We start from the raw sequence: 22,499 nt of genomic DNA on the forward strand, positions 1-22,499 counted from the left end.
TTAAGAGGGGCACGTGATGTAATGAGCACTGGGTGTTATATAAGACTGATGAATCACTGACCTCTACCTCTGAAACCAATAACACATTATATGTTAATTGAATTTAAATTTCAAAAAAAGAATCAATGACTTCTCAATCAACTATATTTGAGATAAACCTATGGAAGAGTTTAATCCATAAGGCTAGCCTGGTTTCTTCTTGCATTCCCTCTGTTACAGTATCACTGCCCCTTAGCCTCTGGATAGCTCCTCTGTACACTCATTAAAGAATGACAGTGGAAAAGGCAAATAATGTCCTAGTATTATGAAAGCAGGTTTGACCTTGAATGCCCTTGAAAGGGTCTCACAGACCTCCCCAGACCACACCGTGAGAACCACTGCCTTAGTCTAATCTTCTTTTTACATATAAGGAAGTTAGATCTCACAGAGATTATGTGAGGAAACCCAAAATTACATGGCCTGTTAATGATGGGATAATATCTGGGGCAGTTAGTCTCACTTCTCTTGAGGTAGGTTCTGAATCAGAACCCTGGGAAATAGACCCTAAAGACCTATCCTGTTGCTGCAGTTGCAAGGACTGTCACAGTACAGTACCAAAAACTGTGTTTTAAACAAAACAGAAGAGGAAAATCAAACAGGTAAATTCTGCAGCAGGCATACTGTGTCAGCATCTGAACTAGGATCTCTGAATGGAAACACTAAGGCAAATTCTATCGCCCTCCACTCCATACAAGCTGGTAACAAAAAACTGCACAGTAAATATCAGAAAAATACAGAAAGGAGAATTGCCACAATATCACCATTTAATCACACTGAGTCTGCAGTGCACTTCATGACATAATGCCAGAAAATATTTCACAAGTACTGGCTGAAAGGGTGATGGATATATTAAGAGAGATCAAATAAATTGACAATCATATGGAACTTTTTAGATAAAATGGAGTTCTTCTGAAATGTAGATATTTTTCACTCTCTAACAGGACCTTATCTTGTCTTTTAAAAATAAATCAGGCTATCTTCTTGTATCCCTGAAGATGATGTCCTTTGTATCCTACCAAATGATCCAAATCTTCTTTAAATGGATTATAGCCCTGTTCCTTTAAACAACGCAGTGCCCAGAAAAGCTGGTCCAGTGGAGGAAATTCTTCCCAGGGAACCCACTCCCAACCTAGAAAAGAAAGATACCAAATCAACTAATTTGCTGGAAGAAAACAATACTTAATTTGGCAAGTTAACCTATCTTTAGAAAAAAATTAATTAAATTTAAAAATGACTTGCTACTAATAATAGCATGCTACTAATTGTAGTGATGCTATGCATTAGCTCTGCTGTACCAATATAATTTGCATTTAGAATGATCTTCACAGAATGGTGATCATTTAAAACATGCTGTTATTTCAACTTGAAGCCAAGTTTACAAGGATCTTGTTATGGTAAAACCCAGATTGAGGACCATTCAATTTTTGCTTAAATATTTGGCTAAACCACATGCACAGAACTTTATATATGACAGGTTACAACACTACATTAAAATAAACCGATTACATACAGGATAAGGTGAATTATGACATTTCTAAGCTATCCTCCATCTTTCTAAAAGATAATGGAAGCCGTGCAGAGAATAAGAAGTATTCTCTGTGTTGTGGTATACTTTAGATAGAAAGACAGTATGGACGGGGCAGATTTTTAAAAAATCATTGAAAGAGGAAATATTTCACAGTTTCTACCAGTTGTGAAATCCATGAAATTCTAGAAAAACATTCTAGAGAACAGTATTTTCTTTGATGATTTTTTATTTTTATTTATTTATTTTTATTTCAGAAAGGGAGAGAGAACATAGGTGGGATGGGTCGAGAGACTCTGAAGCTGACTCCAACGCTGAGCGCAGAGCCGGACAGGGGGCTCCACCTCATCACCTGAGATCAGGACCTGAGCCCAAACCGAGTTGGCTGCTCAACTGACTGCACCACCCAGGCACCCCTTCTTTGATGATTCAAATGTCAATAACATAAGGGGTGCCTGGGTGGCTGGGCTAAGCAACCGACTCTTGGTTTTGGCTCAGGTCGCGATCTCAGGGTTGTGCAATCAAGCCCCCAGAATGGACTCCCTGAGCTCAGTATGGCATCTCCTGAAGATTCTTTCCCTCTCTCTCCCTCCCATTCTGTTCCTCTGCCTGCTCACATGCAAGTGCACTCTCTCTCTCAAATAAATTACATCTTTACATGTAAATAACATGGAAGCACAGATGCTCCTAAAAGGTGAATATATAGATATATTATTAAGACGTACACTCCATGTTCAAACTACGTTTCCTCATGATCACATGCATATACTTATGTTTAATTAAATGCAGTTACTTCCACTAAGTATTTCTCTGCCTATAAAATACAGACATGTACTTTTGCTCTGAGAAGGCAGGGGACAGAGAATCCATGAAGTTAGAACAAGTTCAGGAAGGAGTGATCAGCCCCTGTGAGCACAGACTAAAAGAAATAGGGAAGGAAGGAGCGAGGGAGAGAGCGACAGACAGGTGTCACCGAACAATGTCAGGACAGCTGCTGAATTACCAGAGTCTCAAGAGAGCTGTCTGTAAAGTTTATCCTGTCTTGGAGAACATGAAGCATCTGGCTAATCCTCCTAATTATAGTTCGCTGCAGGAGGAAAGATGCCCTAACCTGCAACCGGAAGTGGGTGATCCAGATCCAGGATCCAGTGAGCATGGGAGAGAGACTGCAGGCTTATACTATAAATAAAACCACCACCACTGAGCCACTGCACCTCCGCTATGGTGCAGCTGGTCATCAGCAAGGGCTCTCAGCTGGCAAAACAGTGAAAATAAGGCCCGTTATATTGTTACTGAGGGACAAAGTAGAAGGATTTTTTTCTGGTCAAATCTGACTTATTGCTAGTAAACTTGGGCCTTATAAAATCATACTGTTTGATTTCAGCTTACTAGCATGTGAGAGGGTCAACCAAATGAAAGGAGACAAGCTAAAAAAAAAAGTTACAGAAATGAAGAAAAAAAAAAATCACAAAGCATGTAAAAAGGACTCAAACCTACCATATTCTAGGAGGAGAAAAACAATACATACAATAGTAGAGTAACAAAAACCCTTATATAGAACTTCATAAAGTAGAATAGTGTTTTAGAAGTTGTTAAAAAGTAGCCCAGTCTAGGTACCAGATTTGAGAACCTCATTTCCTCCCTCCCTTCTTCCTTTAACACATTCTGAACAAGTACTCTGAATAGGAGCCAGGCAAAGGTGAATGAGCCCAAATTCTGCTCTTTATGTATTCACAGTTCAGTAAAGGGAAAACATTAAGTATGATTTGAAGCTGAACACTTGAACCTGAGATGCCTTCTGAACATCAGGGGAAGATAACTAAAAATAGAGGCCAGCCAGCACTCTGCACCTGGTGGGGATAGGAGGGGCTCAGCTCCACAAATCTCTGCAAATCCCTGCAGACACCAGACGGAATGGGGGCCTGAGAGACACAGGCAGCTGGCTGGTGACAGGTCAGAGCTGGTGGGAGAGCCAGCCATGCCTGTGTTTTCTCCCCAGGCTTTCTCTACAAATTAACACTTTCCCTGTCTGCTTCTTACCAAGGACACTAAGAATGCAAAACTGAACTATTTCATCATTTTGTCTCATCTTGTCTCAGGTGTTTTTTGCCGGTAGCAGAGATAAAAATAAGGAAATGGTCATTCCTTCCAAGTTTAGGGTTCTGTTTTAAGACAACAATAATCTGTGCCTATTTATTACCCGAGTAAATGATGCCTCAAACGCATTCTTAAAAATTCAGTTATACGAAATATATTCTGCTTCAGTTATATGAAATATAACTGAAACGGAGTCCTGCAAAAAGTGTTAAAGTGGAAATATTGCATATTTACACTTCAACTTGATGTTAAAAAGCCAAGTAAGCAACTGCTCCTCCCCACAGCTTCAGGATATCAAGACTATTGAGTTTTGTTCCCACTGTTACTGTCCTGGACTCTCTTCTCTCTCCTAGTCCTCAACTTATCCAGGATAATTAGTGTGTGAGAGCAGAACTTGTAGAGCTCCCCCAGGGAAACTGGTACCTTTCTCATCTAGGTGTCCTGCTTTCCTCTCTTAAGGCATGAATGATTTTCTTTGTTACCCTAGGCCAACCGAAGGCTTCTGGGTACTTTTTGGGTATTTCTATGTGTGTTACTGTGATGTGAGAAATAGATATCTGGCCTTCCTCCCTGTTTCCTGGCCCAGAGTTCCTGAAATCTTTGTCATTTCCTAAGTGATAGGGATGAGAAGGACAACTTTTGTTACCCATAATAAACCCCTTTCAACCATACTTGAGTTTATGCTAATAAGCTGATAGGTTGCTGGAGGCCCCTAGATAGCTTCCGGATGGGGGCTGGTGACCAGAAAGACTTCCCAGGCACCCACATCTCACCTAAGGTGAGAGGAGAGGAGCTGGAGATTGAGTTAATCACCAGCAGACAATGATTTAGTCAATTGCAAAAATAATAATATGCAATAGTCCCATTACACAGGAACCTCCATGAAAACCCTACAGAACAGAATTCAGAGAGCTTCCCAGTTGGTGAACACATCAAGTTGCCAGGGGGGTGTCATGCTCCTGGAAAGGATGGAAGCTCTGCCTCCTTCTCCACACCGACCTGGCCCAGTGCCTCTCGTCCATTTGGCTATTCCTGTGTTGTTTCCTTTGTCATAAACTGGTAATGTAAGCAACGTGTTTTCCTGAGTTCTGCAGGTCATTTGAGCAAATTACTCAACCTGAGGAAGAGGTGGTGGGAAGCCTGATGGATAGCCAGGCAGTCAGAAATACAGGAGGCCAGGACGTGCAACTGGCATTTGAGCGGGGGGGGGGGCACTCTTATGGGACTGAGCTCCTTAACTTTGGGGCTCTGAGACTAACTCCAGACACTGTTAAGAATTCGACTGAGTTGTAAGACACCCAAATGATGTCTGGAGAATTATTTGGAGTGAGGAGAAAAGCCACACATTTGGTATTAGAGCATAGTAAGTAAGAATTCGCTAGTTCATTTTAGATGATTTTTCAAGTCAAAGTCAGACTTTGCTAGTTCACTTTAGATGATTTCAAGTAGGTATCTGTTTTATTAAAAAAAATTGTATATGACTCAATAGACATTTGGGGGGAACATGCCCTTCTGTTCATTCAGTCAATTCAATCCGCAGGACACTTCAGGGATGATTTATTCGTTTTGGAAAGATCACTTCCTCCAGGCCTCTGCATATATCCCCCTTCTCAGAACCCTTCCTGATCACCCTATCTGAGGCAGCACCCAGATGTCCCTATCCTTCCATGGTTTTATTTTTATCCTTATTCCTTATAATTACATGGTAAAATACCTGTCAATTTGTTGCTATCCCCCCCTGCCCAATAAAATGTCAAGGCTGAGAGGGCAGGCAGGGACTTTATTCCGCCCAACACTGCATTTTCTGTGCCTAAAACTAATTGGCACACAGTACCCAGGAACTAATTATTGAATGAAAAGATTCCTCCATATTAGAGAATCAATTAAATGTTTACAGGTAGGTTCAGGACACAAGACCACTGGGGTCAGGTTTCATACGGCAAATAATATGTATGATGTTTGATATTTTACTCTTTGTCACGGAGTTTTATGAAATGTGAAGAGAGGTGATAGAGGCAAAGCCCTCAAAACAATGCTTAGCACACAGTAAATGATACCGCTTGTTGTGACAGCTTTCAGAGCATTTGACCCAACACGGAGGAGAACTGTTTGTCCAGTTTGCCCCTCCCTGTACAAGGAAATTTACACCCTTCTACAGGTGAGAATAAGGACAATGGCAACTTACATGTTTTCCTTAAAATCGGTTTGAAGTAAAATCAAACACTAACAATAAAACTAAGATTTACTGAGTACTTAGGGTGTTCCCTTGGTTCCTTAAGCATATTAATTCATTTTATCCTTATCCTTATAACAACCCAATCTGAGGTGGTTACTCTCATCACAGAGGAGCAAAGAAGCCCAGAGACTTTAAATAACTTGCCCAAGGTTGCAAATCTCTAAGTGGAAAAACCAGGATGCAAGTCAAGTAGTATGGCTAGGGAGCCCATTCTCTTTCCTGCTTATATTCTCAGGATTTAAGTATATTTACATTTCTATATGAAGAGACTCTAATTCTCTTCCCATGGCAACATACTGTAATACCCAGATGATATGATTTTCTAAGATGATGCATGATTATATATAATTCTCTTACTTTCATTTTTTTCAGGCTCTGTGTTCTTTGGTTCTGGGTCATAAGTCATATCCACCTCTCCTTTCATTAGTACGGTCACATAATGGTAATTTTCTTTCTCAATAAAGGTATTCACAACTGAGGCAAAGCGAACATTTTTCAGGTGAAGAGCTGCTTCTTCCCAGGTTTCCCTTTGAGCACATTCTTCCCATGTTTCACTGGAAAACAGAAGCACAAAAACTGTATTCGATTCTGTTTATGTAATTTATTTTTCTGCCATGAAACTTAGCTGGGGATTTCTAGTTTAAAGCAAAAAGAACTGTAATTGGCTTATGTTTAAAATAATCAATCAATCAACAACCCTGCCTTTGACATTCTCTTCATCTGAAGTATAAGGTATCTGAAGTTATCTGAAGACAAAAAGGACCTCATATTGAGAAAAAAAATAAATGACCCTTTAGCCAGTTCAGCACTACTTCACATGCCCAGAAGCCATATGCAATCAGGAGACAGTTTAGTATACCAGTTAAGAGCACAGACTGGGATCCCTGAGTGGCTCAGTCAGTTAAGCATTTGCCTGAGGTTCAGGTCATGATACCAGGATCCTGGGATCAAGTCCCACATCATCAGGGTCCTTGCTCAGTGGGGTGCCTGCCTCCCCCTCTGCCTGCAGCTCCCCCTGCTTGTGCTCCCTCTCTCTGACAAATAGATAAAATCTTTAAAAAAGAAAGAAAAGAGCACAGGCTTTGGAGTCAGCTAGACCTAGGTTTGATGTCAAAGTCCATTACTTTCTACCTTGCACAAATAAAGAGATAATGCCACTCTCTCGCCGGGTTGTTGTAAGTGTATCAAGACGTGGATGGTGTCTTTTTCTGCAGTCTAAGAATTTTTGATAAATCCTCAAAATTGAGGACAATAGGCAATAAGCATCTTTAAATTTTAAAGAGTATGGCAAAAGAGCAAACAGATGCCATCTAAACTCAAAGGTTTCCAAAGGCCTGAGTAGTTTTTTGATCTCACCCCACCCAGTCTACATAATAAGAAGGATAGGAGATTTGGGGGAAGGAGAAAAGTTACGAATTTTCAAGCATAGTAGCAATGTTCCCCTTCCTCCTGATGAGGGGACAACTCTGCTCCAAGGCCAAGGGAGAGGTGCTCCAAGAAAACTGGTGGCAGAGATTGGGTGTGACTTTCAAGGAGATACTGGTGTGTTACTCCCCTGCTAAAGACATGTGGAACTGTGGAAACTCAAATGCTGTACATCAGAGTAGAGGCGGTAGAAAGGTAAGAGGTCTGGGTAAGTCTAAAATGTGTTCCTTGGTGTTTAGGGTTACATGTGAAGACACAGGCTGAGGTTTCATCCCACTTTGAGAATCTGGAAAGGAGGAGACTGGCTAGAGAAGCCCATGAGGAATGAGCAAGGAAAAAGAGTGACAGTGAAGGCATTATTTTCCATTGTGAATTTCCTCTGGGCCCAACAGATGTTACAAGAGACTACTGGGGACCCCAACATAAAGAAAATGCAAGACAGTGTGCTAAGCAAGAGTTAAATCGGTCACCTACGTCAGAGAACTGTGTAGTATAGACATCCTTATAGGACTTCCAAACAACCCACAAATATACACTGAGAAAGAGAGCACACCTATGAATACTGTATCCAGAGGGTACCCATGGGTAGATCACAACAGCATTAGTCATGTAAAAAGTCTGGCCCCCTCCACAAAAGAAAACCAGAAACAGTGAGAAGAGAAGGAGGCCCACCTCCTTTCTCCTTTTCCCCACTACTTGGGAGAGACAAATGCTTGGAAGTGGATCATAATGACCGAAGGGCGATTTATTTTTATAATCAAGTGACAGGAAAACAATAGAATTTGCAGGAAATGTCTTAGAGCAGCAGAGAAGGGAAAAGACAAATCATGTTTAAAGACAATGGTCGGAGAAAATAAAGCCGTTTCTTATCTGTTTCCCGTCAACCTTAGGCCAGTGTATGAGTCATATAAAGATAAGAGAAAGCAAACATGTGAAGAGCTTAGCATAATATCTAGCACTTAGTAAAAAGCTCATTAAAGTTCAATTCTGGCTATTATCATTGGATATCTGAGTAAAGATTCTAATACTTTATTGTGTTATTATTAATCTATCTTTAGCCATTGCTCCAGTAATTATATATTCTAATTAGTGCATTGTTTGTGACCTAATGCTTACCAACAATTGACAAAGCACAATACAGTGTGTGTGAAATTTTATTAGTTATTAACTGATGCCTTATCTTATATAAAAATGATTTATTGTTGCCTTTTAAAATTCTGAAGACCATTTCAAAAATTCCATATGCTGTGAGATAAGAATTCCATGTTTCATAAAAGACAAAGTCTGATTAAAGGGAACTAGGATCAAGCCTCTACTTCTAACCAGCAGTTTACAACAAATAGTTTAGTAGAATACAGTCAGAATGTATGAAATTCTCCATATCACTCAAATTTTCAACATAGCATGGAAAAGGAAGGGTGGGGGGCAGATTACTGTTGGATCTGGAGACTTAAGAAATTTATCAATGCCAAAGTACATGTAATATGTATTCTTCCTTTGATCTCGATTGGTACAAAACAATAAAAAGACAATTTCAAGACAACTGGGGAAAAACGGTACAGACTGAGTATCACAGGTTGTTAACGGATTATCTTAAGGTGTTAAAATAGTATTAAGGTGAGGAAACAAGTTTACATCTCTTAAAAAGCCTATTACAGATACATACTGAACTATTTAGGGTGGTATAATAAATGTCTGAGTTTTCCTCTAGAAGAGTGTAGAAAACAAGGGATGCGTGTGTCCCTTTATGTGACTTACATTATGTGAGTAATAGAGATGAAACAAGAACAAGCTGAGTAACAGGTAAATGAGGACTCACCAGCTATGTGCTCTACTTTTATGCATGTTTGGAACTTTGACACTAATGGAAAAACAAGTGCTGACTCTGAACGCTTTAGATGCTGTTTATCTGCTGTTGACTTTAACCCCGTTCTCACTTCAGAACCCACCTTTCAGCACAATCACTGGCTCTGCACCCTTGGGTAGACCTGACCCTTAACTGCCCAACTTCCTTTGTTGGTTGGATCCATCATCAAACCACAGAATGCCAAAGCAAAGAGGGACATTAAAGAGTACTTTGTTCCAACTTTCCGACTGTAAAGATGAAGACACTGAGTCCCAGAGAGTTCGGTTACCCCATCTGCTTGGTCAGGGTGCAAGTAAATTTGCTCAGGCAGGAAAGAGATCGTCCATGCATGGAAGTTTAAAGCACAGCCAAACCGTGCAAATGCCTTCACTGGCAAAACTAGACTGCTCGAAATTTAGAAAGACCCACTTTGCGTCCCTTAAGTGCATGCACTAGAAAAGCAAAAACACTAGCCCGTGACCAAGCAGACGCCAGCCGAAAGGGACTACATGGCGGGACTCACACCTAAGGCAGCACCCTCCCACCCTTCCCCAGCTCAGTGCCCACTCCCAGCGTGCACCTGGGGTGGGCGGGGCTTATCAGCCCAGGGAGCGAGCAGAGGAACGTGCGAGATGACGCAGCGTCAGCAAACACGCAAAGACGCACGGACGGACGCAAGGAGCGAGTTAATTTTTCCGCCGCACGTTAGGATTTTCTAAGGTGATTCCTGTGGCTGCTCACCCGAACTCCAGATGGCCCCCAGGAAGTTGAAAACTGCCGGCTCCAACTGACCCTTTCCTCTTGCCCAGGAGAACACAACCAGGATGCCCGCTGCTAGTTATCACTACTCCAATCCCGATTCCAGGGCGCCGCTGGGGAGGCTCCAGGCTGGCGGTCATAGCGCGGAGCAGCCGGCAAAAGCCGGGGGAAGTGACGTTTGCCCCGCCCCTTGGGCCGCCAGCAATTTCTCTCTGAGCCTGCGCTAGCGCAAAAATGGAAGCTTGAGTGGGGGGGCTTACCTTTGGGTGCTAAGTTTATAAAGCTTATGATTCCTCCCCCAAGGATTGCCTGTCAAGGTTTTGTTTTAAGTAATGCCACTTACTGTTGCACTTTCAACATTAACTATCCATACCTGATAAGGGAAACCAAGACAAAAAAATTAAATTTCCTTACTACTTACAGTCCATTGTTAAGTCCTTAAACAGGCAGAGTGACATTCCTCTGGGAACTCAGCTTCTCGGATGGTAATACTTTGCTAAGGGGAAGAGGCAATCAACCTGAGGATTCCACCCCTACCTCCCGCCCCAGGATCCTGTAAGCCTTCTTTAACATACAAAAGTTCCTTTGCAAATTTCCTGAATGTTGGTCATCATGCCCCAAGATTATGGCCCACTGATACACTTCTGAGAGGTCTAAGGACTGTTTACTAAACAGTAATACAGGACCTTTCCCAAACAGCCCATCAGGCTCATGGAACCTTGTTTCCAAAATACCTTGGAAGCTCCTGCCGTCCCTAACCTCCCCCCAATTTGAAAGTACATAATCAGTCACACATCACAACCTCGGGGCAGCTCTTTCTGTCCACAGGTCCTGTCTTCCTGTTTTAATAAAATCACCAAAGTCATCTCAAGAATTCTTTCCTGACCATTTGCCCCGAACCCTAGCAATTTCTACATCAATATCTACTCTCAGATTACTCCAAACCCTGCCTTTACCAGCTGTCCGCCTTTATAAACCTCTGGGCTTTGCATATCCCATTTCTTTTTTTGTTTGGATGAGATTCTCCACCACAGTAAATTCATTCTATCTATAGCTCAAGTCAGCATGGTATCAGGGCAAGGACAAATGGTATAGGAACAACCTGGTGTAAGTTATTGAAAGTATTAACACAACATGGAAAAAAAATTAAAGACAATAAATTGTGCTGGGAGGAGCTAGTTTTGGGGGAAGGAAAGAGAGAACCTGTCCCACAGGTTTGCACACCATGAACCCACCAAAAACATCCCAGCTGAATTAGAGTTGTAATGAAAATGAACTAAAAAAGAACAAATGACTAGTCTCTGGATGGGGAGGATTTACTTTTTTTTCATTAATATAAATCAGGTTTTACTTCTACCAAACTAATGCACACGTAATTTTAAAACTCAAATGGTAGAATAACAAGTAAGGATGAGTAGGGATGACTTTACCCACTAGTCCTGGTTTCCATTCACTTTTACTCTTTGAACTATTGTTCCTGATATTTGCCTACATATTTCAAGTAATATGTTTCTTTTTCATGTTTTGGTAAATGACTACATATTTGTACAGCATCTTTCCTTCCACCCAGAAATACACCCTTTAATATGTTATGCACCAAAAAATATTCTATAATATTTTCCCAAATAAAAATTGGCAACATATATGATGAAGTTCTAGAACCTAGGTGAGGTTTGGTGGGCTGAGGTTCAGAGCCCATGACCAAGAAAGAATTCTTGAGACATCTTTGGTGCAAAATGGTGGTTTATTAAAGCACGGGAACAGGACCCGTGGGCAGAAAGAACTGCTGCCCCGGGGATGTGAAGAGTGGTTGGTTATATACACAGGAGTTGGGTAGGTGAGAACAAAGGGGATGATGTTAGTCTCTAAGGAATTTTGGAAGCAAGGTCTCCAGGACCTCAAGGGACTAACTATTGTTGGGAGAAAGGTTATTTATTACTAGTAGTAAAAATCTTCTTGTGAGACCCTTTAGTTGTATATTAGTGGGCCATATGCTCGGGAATGATTCTCAACACTATCTTGGAGATCTAGAGATAAAGTTTCACATTTCTCCCATCAAGTGTCCTTGTTAGTGAGATTTGGGTTTAGAAGAAATTTAACTTTATTTAGGGCTTGAGGAACTGAGTTATTTGCCTCTGGAAATTGTGCTATTGTTAAAATAGCTTCTTTGTTGTAAATCTCCAGGACATTGGTAAACCAAGGGAGACTCCTATCTTGCAGGATTGTGATCTCTGCAAGTTAACTATTTGTTTTTCTTTTAGGGCGGTTAGAGGTGCCTGAGGAATGTCACACATATTACCGAGGGGAGCGGGTAGAGAGGGGGTGCAAGGTGCCAGCTTTTGCTTTGTCCTCAGCCAGCCTCCTGCTCCCTCATCATATAGAAAGGATAATGTACCATAACTGAAAGGAGTTATTCCCAGAAATACAAGGTGAGCTTAATATTTGAAAAATCAACCCTTGTAATTTACTACATTAGAAGAGAGAAAGAAGAAACACATTTAATCATCTTTTTTTTTAAGAGTTTATTTATTTGAGAGGGAGGGAGAGAGATAGAGTGAGCAAGAGCACAAGAGCATGGGGAGGGAGAAGCAGAGTCCCCCAGGGAGCCCGATGTGGGGCTCAATCCCAGGACGCTGGGATCATGACCTACCTGAGCAGAAGGAGGCTGCTTAACCCACTGAGCCATGCAGGTGCCCCAACTCATATAATCATCTAAATAGGTGATTTTAAAAACTTGAGAAAATTCAGCACTTATTAATGATTTTAAAAAGAGTTAAGCAAACTAGAATTAAAGGGAATTTTAACAACCTGATATAGGGCATTTAAAAGATTTACAACTAACATCTGATTTAACGGTTGTTACCCCATAACAATTGTTATGGGGTAAGTCATGCTCTCCTGCCCCAAATTGGTGTGTTGAAGTCCTAATCCCCAATACCTCAGAATATGACTGTATTTAGAGAATAGGGCCTTTAAAGAGGTAATTAAGATAAAATGAGGTCATTAGGGTGAATCCTAATCCAGTATAACTGGTATCCTTAAAGAAGAGGAGATTAAGTTAAATGCAGGCAGAGCATGTGAAAACACAGGGAGAAGACAGACATCTGCAAGCTAAGGAGAGAGGCCTCAGAAAAAGCCAGTCCCACTGATACCTTGATTTTAGACTTCTAGATTCCATAACGGTGAGAAAATAAATGTTATTTAAGCCAGTTGGTCTGTGGTACTTCCTTATGGCAGCCCTAGCAGACTAATACAATGTGTAAGACTAGGATTTGAGAGAAGCAAGGATATCACTTTGAGTCATCACATCGCTGGAGGTTCTAGTTAGCGCAACCAATAAAATCAAGAAATAATAAAACATAGTTAAATTGAAAAGGAAAGAGTAACAGTCTTCAATCACAGACAATCCTAAGGAATCCACAAAAAGCTACTAAAAAAATGAGTTTATCAAGTTCACAGGATTCAAGGTAAATACATAAAATCAATTATATTTCCATATACAGCTAGTCCCTCAATTTATGATGGTTCTATTTATAGTTTTTTGACTTTATGATAGTGTGAAAGCAGTACACATTCAGTAGAAACCATAGTTTGAATTTTGAATTTTTATGTTTTCCCAGGGTAGCGATCTTTTTTTTTTTTTTTTTTTAAGATTTTATTTACTTATTTGACAGATAGAGATCACAAGTAGGGAGCGAGGCAGGCAGAGAGAGAGAGAGGAGGAAGCAGGCTCCCTGCCAAGCAGAGAGCCCGATGCGGGGCTCGATCCCAGAACCCTGGGATCATGACCTGAGCGAAAGGCAGAGGCTTTAACCCACTGAGCCACCCAGGCGCCCCCCAGGGTAGCGATCTTATGATGCTGGCCAGCTGCAGTAGGATTCAGCTCCTAGTACATATACAACCATTCTGCTTTTCACTTCCAGTACAGTATTCAATAAGTTACATGAGACCTTCAATGCTTTGTTATAAAATAAGGAATAGTAAAGAATATTTAATAAATTCAGAAACTGAATTTTAAAAACAATATCGTGGAAAATGCAAAATATTAAGGGATACCTTTAGCAGAAGATGTGCAAAACCTGTACCCCGAAAACTATTAAAAGTTACTGAGGGAAATTAACTGAAAGGAGAGAGATACCATGATGATGGATCAGAAGACTACATATGGTTAAACTGTTAAATCTCTTCAAATTGATTTAAATGGATTTTTGATACCCCAAGCAAAATTTCACAAGGCTTTTCCCCCCCAGTAGAAACTGATAGACCGATTTTAAAATTTACATAGAAATGCAAAGGACTAGAATAATCAAAACAATTTTTTAAATGGAAAAACTTGGAGGATTCGTACTACCTGATTTTAAGACCCAGGATAATGCCACGCTAATCAAGAGAGTGGGGTGTATTCGTGCATGTGTGTATGTGTATGTATGCATGTGCTTATTTATTTTAGATACTGAGAGAGAGCAAGCACAGTGGGGAGGGGGAGAGAGAGAGAGGCTCCTAAGCAGGGTTCATGCCCAGCATGGAGCCTGACATAGGACTTGTTCCCAAGACCCAGAGATCATGACCTGGACTGAAACCAAGAGCCAGATGCCTAACCAGCTGAGCCACCCAGGCCCCTGGAGAGTGTGGTGTTTATTAACACATAGACACATAAATCAATGGACCAGAATGGAGAATCCAGAAATAGCTTTTTTATTTTTAAAGATTATTTATTTATTTGACAGACAGCAATCACAAGTAAGCAGAGAGGCAGGCAGAGATCCCGATGCGGGGCTCAATCCCAGGACCCTGGGATCATGACCTGGACCAAAAGCAGAGGCTCAGCCCACTGAGCCACCCAGGTGTCCCCAGAAATAGACTTTTTTTAACAGATGGTGTTAGAACAACAAAAACAAAAGATCATTTATACTTGGTGCCACATATAATGGTTCATTCAAAATGGACTGTACCTAAATAAAACCACCTAAAAGTAAAAATTTTCTATAAGAGAATATCTTTGTGACCTGGGTTAGGCATAGATCTCCTAGCTAGGACACCAAAGGCATGATCTGTTAAAAACAGCTGATAATTTGGACTTCATCAAAACTTAAAACTTATTCTCTTTGAGAGATACCATTAGGAGTGGATTATATTTCATCCCTCCCCAAATTTATATGTTGAAGTCCTCTCCCCAAATGTATTTGATTATGGGGATTTTGGGAGATAAGTGGACTTAGATGAGGTCACAAAGGTGGGGTCCTCATGACGAGATTAGTGCCTTTACAAGAGACCAGAAAGCTTGATCTCTCTTTTCCTAACAGTGAGGGCATTAGAAGAAGGTGGCACACCAGAAAGAGGGCTCTCACAAGGAATTGAATCTGCTGGCACCTTGATCTTGGACTTCCTAGCCTCCAGAACTGTGAGAAACAAATGTTCATTGCTTAGGCTGCCCAGTCTATGGCATATTATTATAGAAGCCTGAACTAACAAAGATATAAACTATTTTTCAAAATGAAGACAAGCTACAGACTTAGGAGAAAAATGTGCAAAGCACATTTTTTTTACTTTTATTTTTTTAAATTTCTTTTCAGTATTCATTGTTTTTGCACCATACCCAGTGCTCCAAGCAATACGTGCCCTCTCTATTACCCTCCACCTGGTTCCCCAACCTCCCACCCCCCCCACCCCTTCAAAACCCTCAGGTTGTTTTTCAGAGTCCATAGTCTCTTATGGTTCACCTCCCCTTCCAATTTCCCTCAACTTCCTTCTCCTCTCCATCTCCTCATGTCCTCCATGTTATTTGTGATGCTCCACAAATAAGTGAAATGATAGTTGACTCTCTCTGCTTGACTTATGTCACTCAGCATAATCACTTCCAGTCCCGTCCAGGTTGCTACAAAAGTTGGGTATTCATCCTTTCTGATGGAGGCATAATACTCCATAATGTATGCGGACCACATCTTCCTTATCCATTCGTCTGTTGAAGGGCATCTTGGTTCTTTCCACAGTTTGGCGACCTTGGCCATTGCACAAAGCACATTTTTTTTAATAGAATTTATTTATTTATTTGACAGACAGAGATCACAGGTACACAGGCAGGCAGAGAGAGAGGGAGAAGCAGGCTTCCCGCTGATGCGGGCCTCGATCCCAGGACCCTGAGATCATGACCTGAGCTGAAGGCAGAGGCTTTAACTCACTAGAGCCACCCAGGTGCCCGCAAAGCACATTTTTTTATAAAGGACTTTGATCTAGAATATGTAAGGAGTACTCAAAACCCAACAATAAAGCTAACAACCCAATAAATACATGGGCAAAATTATTGAACTGAGATTTCACCAAAAAGAGATATGGGTGGCAAATAAACACAAGCAAATATATTCAACATGATGAATCTCTAAAAATTTAAACTACATTGAGGTACCTGTATACATCTTTTAGAATGAATAAGGCTTTTTGTTTGTTTGTTTTTAACCACAAAGACTGGTAATACCAAATGCTGAAGTCCAGTTAGAACTCTCACACAAATCTCTTGTTGGGATGCCTGGGTGGCTCCATCAGTTAAGTGTCTGCCTTTGGCTCAGGTCATGATCTCAGGGTTCTGGGATCAAGTCCAATCAGGTTCCTTGTTCAGCTGGGAGTCTGCTTGTCCCACTGCCTGCTGCTCCCCCTGCTTGTGTGCATGCTCGCTTGCTCTCAATCTGACAATTTATAAATAAATAAAATCTTTTTAAAAAAAATCTCTTGTCAACCTGAGGGTTTTGAAGGGTCAGGGGTGGGAGGTTGGGGGAACAGGTGGTGGGTAATAGGGAGGGCACGTTTTGCATGGAGCACTGGGTGTTGTGCAAAAACAATGAATACTGTTATGCTGAAAAAAAATAAATAAAATGGGAAAAAAAATCTCTTGTCAAATAAATAATTTTTTTTTAATATTTTATTTATTTGACAGAGAGAAATCACAAGTAGGCAGAGAGGCAGGCAGAGAGAGAGGAGAAAGCAGGCTCCCCGCGGAGCAGAGAGCCCGATGCGGGGCTCGATCCCAGGACCCTGGGATCATGACCCGGAGCCGAAGGCAGAGGCTTTAACCCACTGAGCCACCCAGGTGCCCCTAAATAAAGAATTTTTTAAAAAGTTTATAAAATAAGAACTCTCACACATTGCTGGTGGGAATGCAAAATGGTACAGCCACTTTGGAAAGCAATTTACTGTTTCATATAATGTTAAGCATTGGCTTATCATACAACTTAGTAATCCCATTTAAGATATTTACCTAAAAGAAATGAAAACTTACATTCTCTTCTGGACCTGTATGTAAATATTTTAGTGGCTTTATTCATAATAATCAAAAACTATAAATAACTCAAATGTTCTTCAAGTGCTGAAGGGATAAGTCAACTGTAGTACATTCATACAGTGTAAATTCAGACAATAGAAAACCACTCAGCAATATAAAGGCACAAACTTTGATACATTTAACATGGATAAACTTACATTATACTAAGTGAAAGTAATCAGATATAAAAAACGACCATATGTATGATTCCATTTCTATGCCATTCTGTTATAGGCAAAACTATAGACATAGCAAAAAGGTCAATTTTGCCTGGGGCTGAGCATGCGAGGAGTTTGACTAAAAGGGCATGAGAGATGTGGATGAAGGAACTGTGTTATCTGGATTGTGGCAGTGAAAACATGGCTATGTGTTTTTCAAAACGCAGCATGATACACTAAAATGGGTGAAATTTACTGTATATATATATATATTATACCTCAATAATCTGACTTTAAAAAAGAAAAAAGCCAAGAAAGAAAAATGCAATGTGGAGATGCAGAAAGAAAAATTCAAGTTGGCAGTTAAGCAGTAGAGAGTTCTAAGGCTGCACAGAGCTAAACTGCCCTATTTTACCAGTGTTAAAATTTGTCATTCTTGTGTGTGGAGTTGCTCTCTCGAGATTATAGAGTTTCCTGGGAGCTAGCCTTAGGATGGAGCCTGAGCTGGGGCAGGGAGGTGGGGGAAGGGAAGGGAGGACTGGGACAGCATGTTCAAGGTCACAGGCATCCTGTAAAAGAGTAGGTTACTCCTAACACACAGTAGGAAGTCAGGGGCTAAAGGGAGTGCTGGGCAAGGACATCTGTGACATTCAGGAGTCACATTTAGTAGCCAGTTTAAAGTTTTCATTTATTGGGTTTATAATTCAATTTTACTGCCTGGAAGCCTTCAGTAAAGTCTGTTTACATGTTATAGCTTGGTCTTCCCTGTACTTTGTAGGGTTGTGTAAAGATGTGAAAATAGAATAGCATCAGGCCAGGGAAGTACTGAGGTCAAGGAGAATGTCTTTGTCTCAGCGTTCTGGGGACTTGGAGCAGTGACTGACATTTAAGTGCCCTGTAGATGAATACTTCAACAGAAGCTTCTCATTATTGAAGTGGAGAACAAAGGCAAAATTAAAAAAAAAATTAAACTTCCTTAAACTTACAGCCCATTGACAAGTATTTGGGACAGGCAGTGTGACCTTCCTCCAGGTACTCAACTGCCTCAATGTTCATACTTTGCTAAAGGCAAAAGGCAAGCTTAGCTTGACATTAGCCTGACCTCCAGGATTCTGTAAGTCTACTTTAATATATGAAGGTCCCATTAGAAACTCCCTTTATCTCTACCCATTCTACCTACTGCAAGATATATGTTAGCAATCATCCTCCAAGCATATGTCCTACTGTTAAACATCTGAAGACTCTCACGACTAAGGTTTTATAGGGCAGTAGTAAATGACCTTCTCCTAACAACAACTAGCCTCTCAAGGTCCTGGATGCCTTTCTTCCAAATTCCTTAGAGACTTACATCATCCCTAACCCTCTCCCAACTTGAAAGTATGTAATCAGTCACACACACCCCAGGGCAGCTCTTACTGCCCATGGATTCTGTCCCTGAGCTTTAATAGAAGCACCCATTTTGCACCAAAGACATCTCAAGAAATCCTTCTTGACAGTTCGTTCCTGAACCCCAGCATTTCACGTCAATTATCAGTGTGTAACAAAATAGTTTTGTTGTATTTAAGCAAACTAGGAAACAATTTTTTCCTAGAATATTTATGCATATGTAAAAAGGTGGCATGATCCACAAGAAATACAAATAGTGATGAAGGAAAAAAGACACCAAGCTGATGTTTATGAATCATACAAGAGAAGTGTAAATCAACCCACTTAGTTGCCACTCTATTCTAGAGAATCCACACAATTCCCTTTTGCAGGGTTCCCAACTAGTTGACCAAGGTATACCAGCAGTCTCTGCAGCATTAGACCCTAACAGAGCTTTGTATTGCCACATCTCCTTTCCAGTTTTTCCAGATTCCCAGTTAAAGGGTAGGGTAGCCAGGCATAAGGGCTCCTCCCCTGCCCAATTCCGGGACTTTATTGGGAGAGCAGTGTTGTCCTCCCAGCCTGTCCTGTGTTTGATGTTCAAAGATGTATATAACTCACGTACCCTTCTTATGGTTTTACACAGCATGGTATTGTATGCGCTAAGGCAGAATTTAAATTTAACAAATTTAACTCACATTACAACTCAGATGCACAGAAATAATGACCTACTTTCTCTTTTTTCCTTCCTTCCTTCCTTCCTTCCTTCCTTCCTTCCTTCCTTCCTTCCTTCACCTTCCTTCCTTCCTTTCATTTTTCTCCCCAAACTCTTTGTCACTAGTTTGCATATGGGTCTGTAGAGAATTCTTTAAATATTCAGTCTGGTTCAAAACAGTCCAGTTTAATAATTTAGTTAGAACCCTCAAGTCACATTCAGTCTATCTTGGTTTAAACAGCTGGCCTTTCAGTCACCTTTCTCCCTGTTATTTTTACTTAAGACATCCAGTTGTATGAAGCTGGATATGGCTTGTGACATATTGTAACACTTTCGGAAGACAATTTCCTTGAATCCATGTGGACTTAGCATGTGCCTTGGGATCAGGCAGATAAGAAATCTGGAGTCCTCACATAACAACCTCACATAACAACCAAGTAGGAACCAAGTTCCTACTATTGTTTCTGAGGCATTAAGAGAACCAAGAGAACTAAGAGAGCCCCCGGTCTGACTATACCATGTTATCAAGTGGGTTCTGGTTCTGGAGATTCTTCAAGGCAACTTCCTCTCAGAGCCTCAGAGTGAAAGTTTGACAAGACTGGGGCAGGACAAACCTTCTTCCCTCAGCATTGCTCCCAGTGGAGCAGAGATGCCCAGTTCATTTCATATTTTCATAGGTAGGAGAGATATGACTCTTTTTGTACGTCTAAAGTTGAATTCTATTATTAAACTTATTACATCAACTGCCAGAAAATTAACCTCTGGTAAATCAGGAGCTATCTGTCTCCCTCCTCCTTAGATCCAGGAGATAATTGCACTGACAGATGAGCAAGGAACATCTAGTCTTGGGTATTGTTAGATAACTAAGCTGACATTTATTGTCACATCCCTCTTCCCATATGCTCTGTGTCATTGTTCCTTACAGGTCTATCCTTACATGTTTCCATCCGCCATCTCTCCATGCTTGTCTAAATAGCTGTCAAGGGTTCTGGAAGCCCTTTCAGGTTTCCCAAGCTTTGGTGGGATGGGTACAATCCTGGGAATATGATTTAGCTCCATCTGCAAAGGTAGAGTCGCCTGTCAGAAGTTTCCACTCCTTCGGTGCCACCAGTGTGCTCACGGGATTTTGCGTCTTCTTCCAGTATCCCTTGTTTAGATCCCCAAAACTCTTTGGGAGTGGAATAACCCTTTATCCAGGACACAATGGCCTTGGAAAGTATACGACACAGGGACCCTCCTCAAGGAACCACCAGAATGTCTTGCTTTCCTCTCTCCATATTCTCTGGGAGAGAGGAAATTCCAGTTCTATTTCTGGGACATACACTTTCCTTGAGTCCTCCTTTGTTCTGGCTTTTGAGACTTGAAGTTCAGTCTTTTGCAGTTCTCAGCCCTTGCATTTACACCTCAGAACCTGTCCTCTGATGGTCTGCAGCATCATTCTTTCCTTTAGGTAGTGAATGGAGTGAAAAGTAAAAGATTAATGAAAATGATAAGATGATATGAATCTTAGTTATTTTCTCGAATTCTCACCTTGCCATATGGAATTGGGTTCAGATGTGCTGGAACAATCAAAAAAAGCTGTAAGCTTTTTTTAAATAGCTAAAAGCTATTGACTTTATTTAAATAGTTAAAAGCTATTGACTCTGGGCAAGTTACTTATTGCTTCTGAACCTCTATTTTCCCTTCTATAAAATGCAGGTTGTGAGGATTACTAAGATGTGTTTCTCTCTGTCTTTTCCTACTTCCATTCTAGGGTGGTCTAGATAAGTGTTCCTACTATTACTTCTGAGGCTTTAAGAGAACTAAGAGAAATCTTGTTTAAACATTGTATGTCCTCTTCCTTCACCCTTATACTCTGTATAAATCTGGTAACTGTTTCTTTTTTGGCACAGATTGGATGGGTAAAATGGAATAAGTTGAAAACCAGAGAATTCTGAAAATGTCTCATGACAAAATAAAGGATAGAAAAAAAAAGTATGTAATTATCTGGCACCAAAAACTAAGTGTTCAGTAAATTGCCATTATTCACTCAGCCATCAATATAAGTTCAGGGTAAGCAGATATATTGGAAGTTGTTTCTGCAACACTTGGTAATTATATTGTTCACAATAGGACAATTTATTATTTTTTGAGAATTTCAAGCATTTCACTTCTCTGTAATAAAATTTAGCAAGAGGGGCACCTGGGTGGCTCAATGGGTTAAGCCTCTGCCTTCAGCTCAGGTCATGATCTCAGGGTCCTGGGATCGAGCCCCACATCGAGCTCTCTGCTGGGCAAGGAGCCTCCTTCTCCCTCTCTCGTTGCCCACCTCTCTGCGTACTTGTGATCTCTATCCATCAAATAAATAAATAAAATCTTTTAAAAAAATTTTAGCAAGAATAATTTGAACTACATTTCAAACTTGCCTCCTCCTTTTTGTATAACTTGCAATACAACCCAAACATCTTTTCTGTACCTTAGTGAATTGTCATACTTGTTTCTAAGTTTGAATCAGTCTCCATCATTTTATCCATTGCATTTTCAATGTCATTCATGAAAGCCACTTATTTCACCTGTGTTGGTAAGTCTGTACCCACTAACTGGCTACATATTTAGTTTCTTGAATCTAGATGGTGTTAACACTGATAGGCACTGCTAACATTTCCAAGTCAGCTCTTTCTTCTATAATTCCATTTATATTTGTTTCAAATATAGCAAAGTTATTTGTTAAGTGAGTTCAAAGATTTTTTTAAAGTTTTTATTTTAATTCCAATTAGTTAACATACAGTGTTATATTAGTTTCAGGTGTACAATATAGTGATTCAGCACTTCCATACATCACCCAGTGCTCATCAGAGCAAGTACGCTCCTCAATCCCCATCACCTAACCAATAGAACAGTTTGGATAAGTCTTTGCTCTAGGCAGTAAAATTTGGGGGGTGGTGGTGGTATTATTATACCTTCAATGATTTTGTTACATCAGATGTTATATCCTTTAATGATTTGAAAGGACTGTGAAAAAAATTAAAGTCTCTCCTTGAAA

General features: G+C 40.5%; 1 protein-coding gene across 2 annotated transcripts; it reads right to left on the reverse strand.

Moving 5' to 3' along the window:
* Nucleotides 1-785: 785 nt before the first annotated feature.
* NUDT15 (nudix hydrolase 15) lies at nt 786-10,093 on the reverse strand. 2 transcript variants are annotated; one of them, XM_045978147.1, is made up of 3 exons: nt 9,910-10,093; nt 6,255-6,451; nt 786-1,168 (listed from the first exon to the last, which is right to left on the reverse strand). In XM_045978147.1, the coding sequence occupies exons 1-3, from the start codon at nt 10,065-10,067 to the stop codon at nt 1,008-1,010; spliced, it is 516 nt and encodes a 171-aa protein (XP_045834103.1). In that variant the 5' UTR covers nt 10,068-10,093; the 3' UTR covers nt 786-1,007. The 2 variants fall into 2 exon arrangements, with proteins under 2 accessions (XP_045834103.1, XP_045834104.1); XM_045978148.1 differs by having other exon boundaries at nt 9,961-10,090.
* Between the last annotated feature and the right edge of the window lie 12,406 nt (nt 10,094-22,499).

Source organism: Meles meles, chromosome 14 (genome assembly GCF_922984935.1).
Source record: "Meles meles chromosome 14, mMelMel3.1 paternal haplotype, whole genome shotgun sequence".
Taxonomy (NCBI): Eukaryota; Metazoa; Chordata; class Mammalia; order Carnivora; family Mustelidae; genus Meles; species Meles meles.

Bases quoted from the DNA above. Each gene is read 5' to 3' on its own strand.
- NUDT15 (XM_045978147.1), bottom strand. From the start codon at position 10,067: ATGACCGCCAGCCTGGAGCCTCCCCAGCGGCGCCCTGGAATCGGGATT. The intron at 6,452-9,909 runs GTGAGCAGCCAC...TCTGTTTTCCAG, and splicing joins GGGGGCCATCTGGAGTTCGG to TGAAACATGGGAAGAATGTG. The intron at 1,169-6,254 runs GTAAGAGAATTA...TTTCTTTTCTAG, and splicing joins AGAGCCTGAAAAAAATGAAA to GTTGGGAGTGGGTTCCCTGG.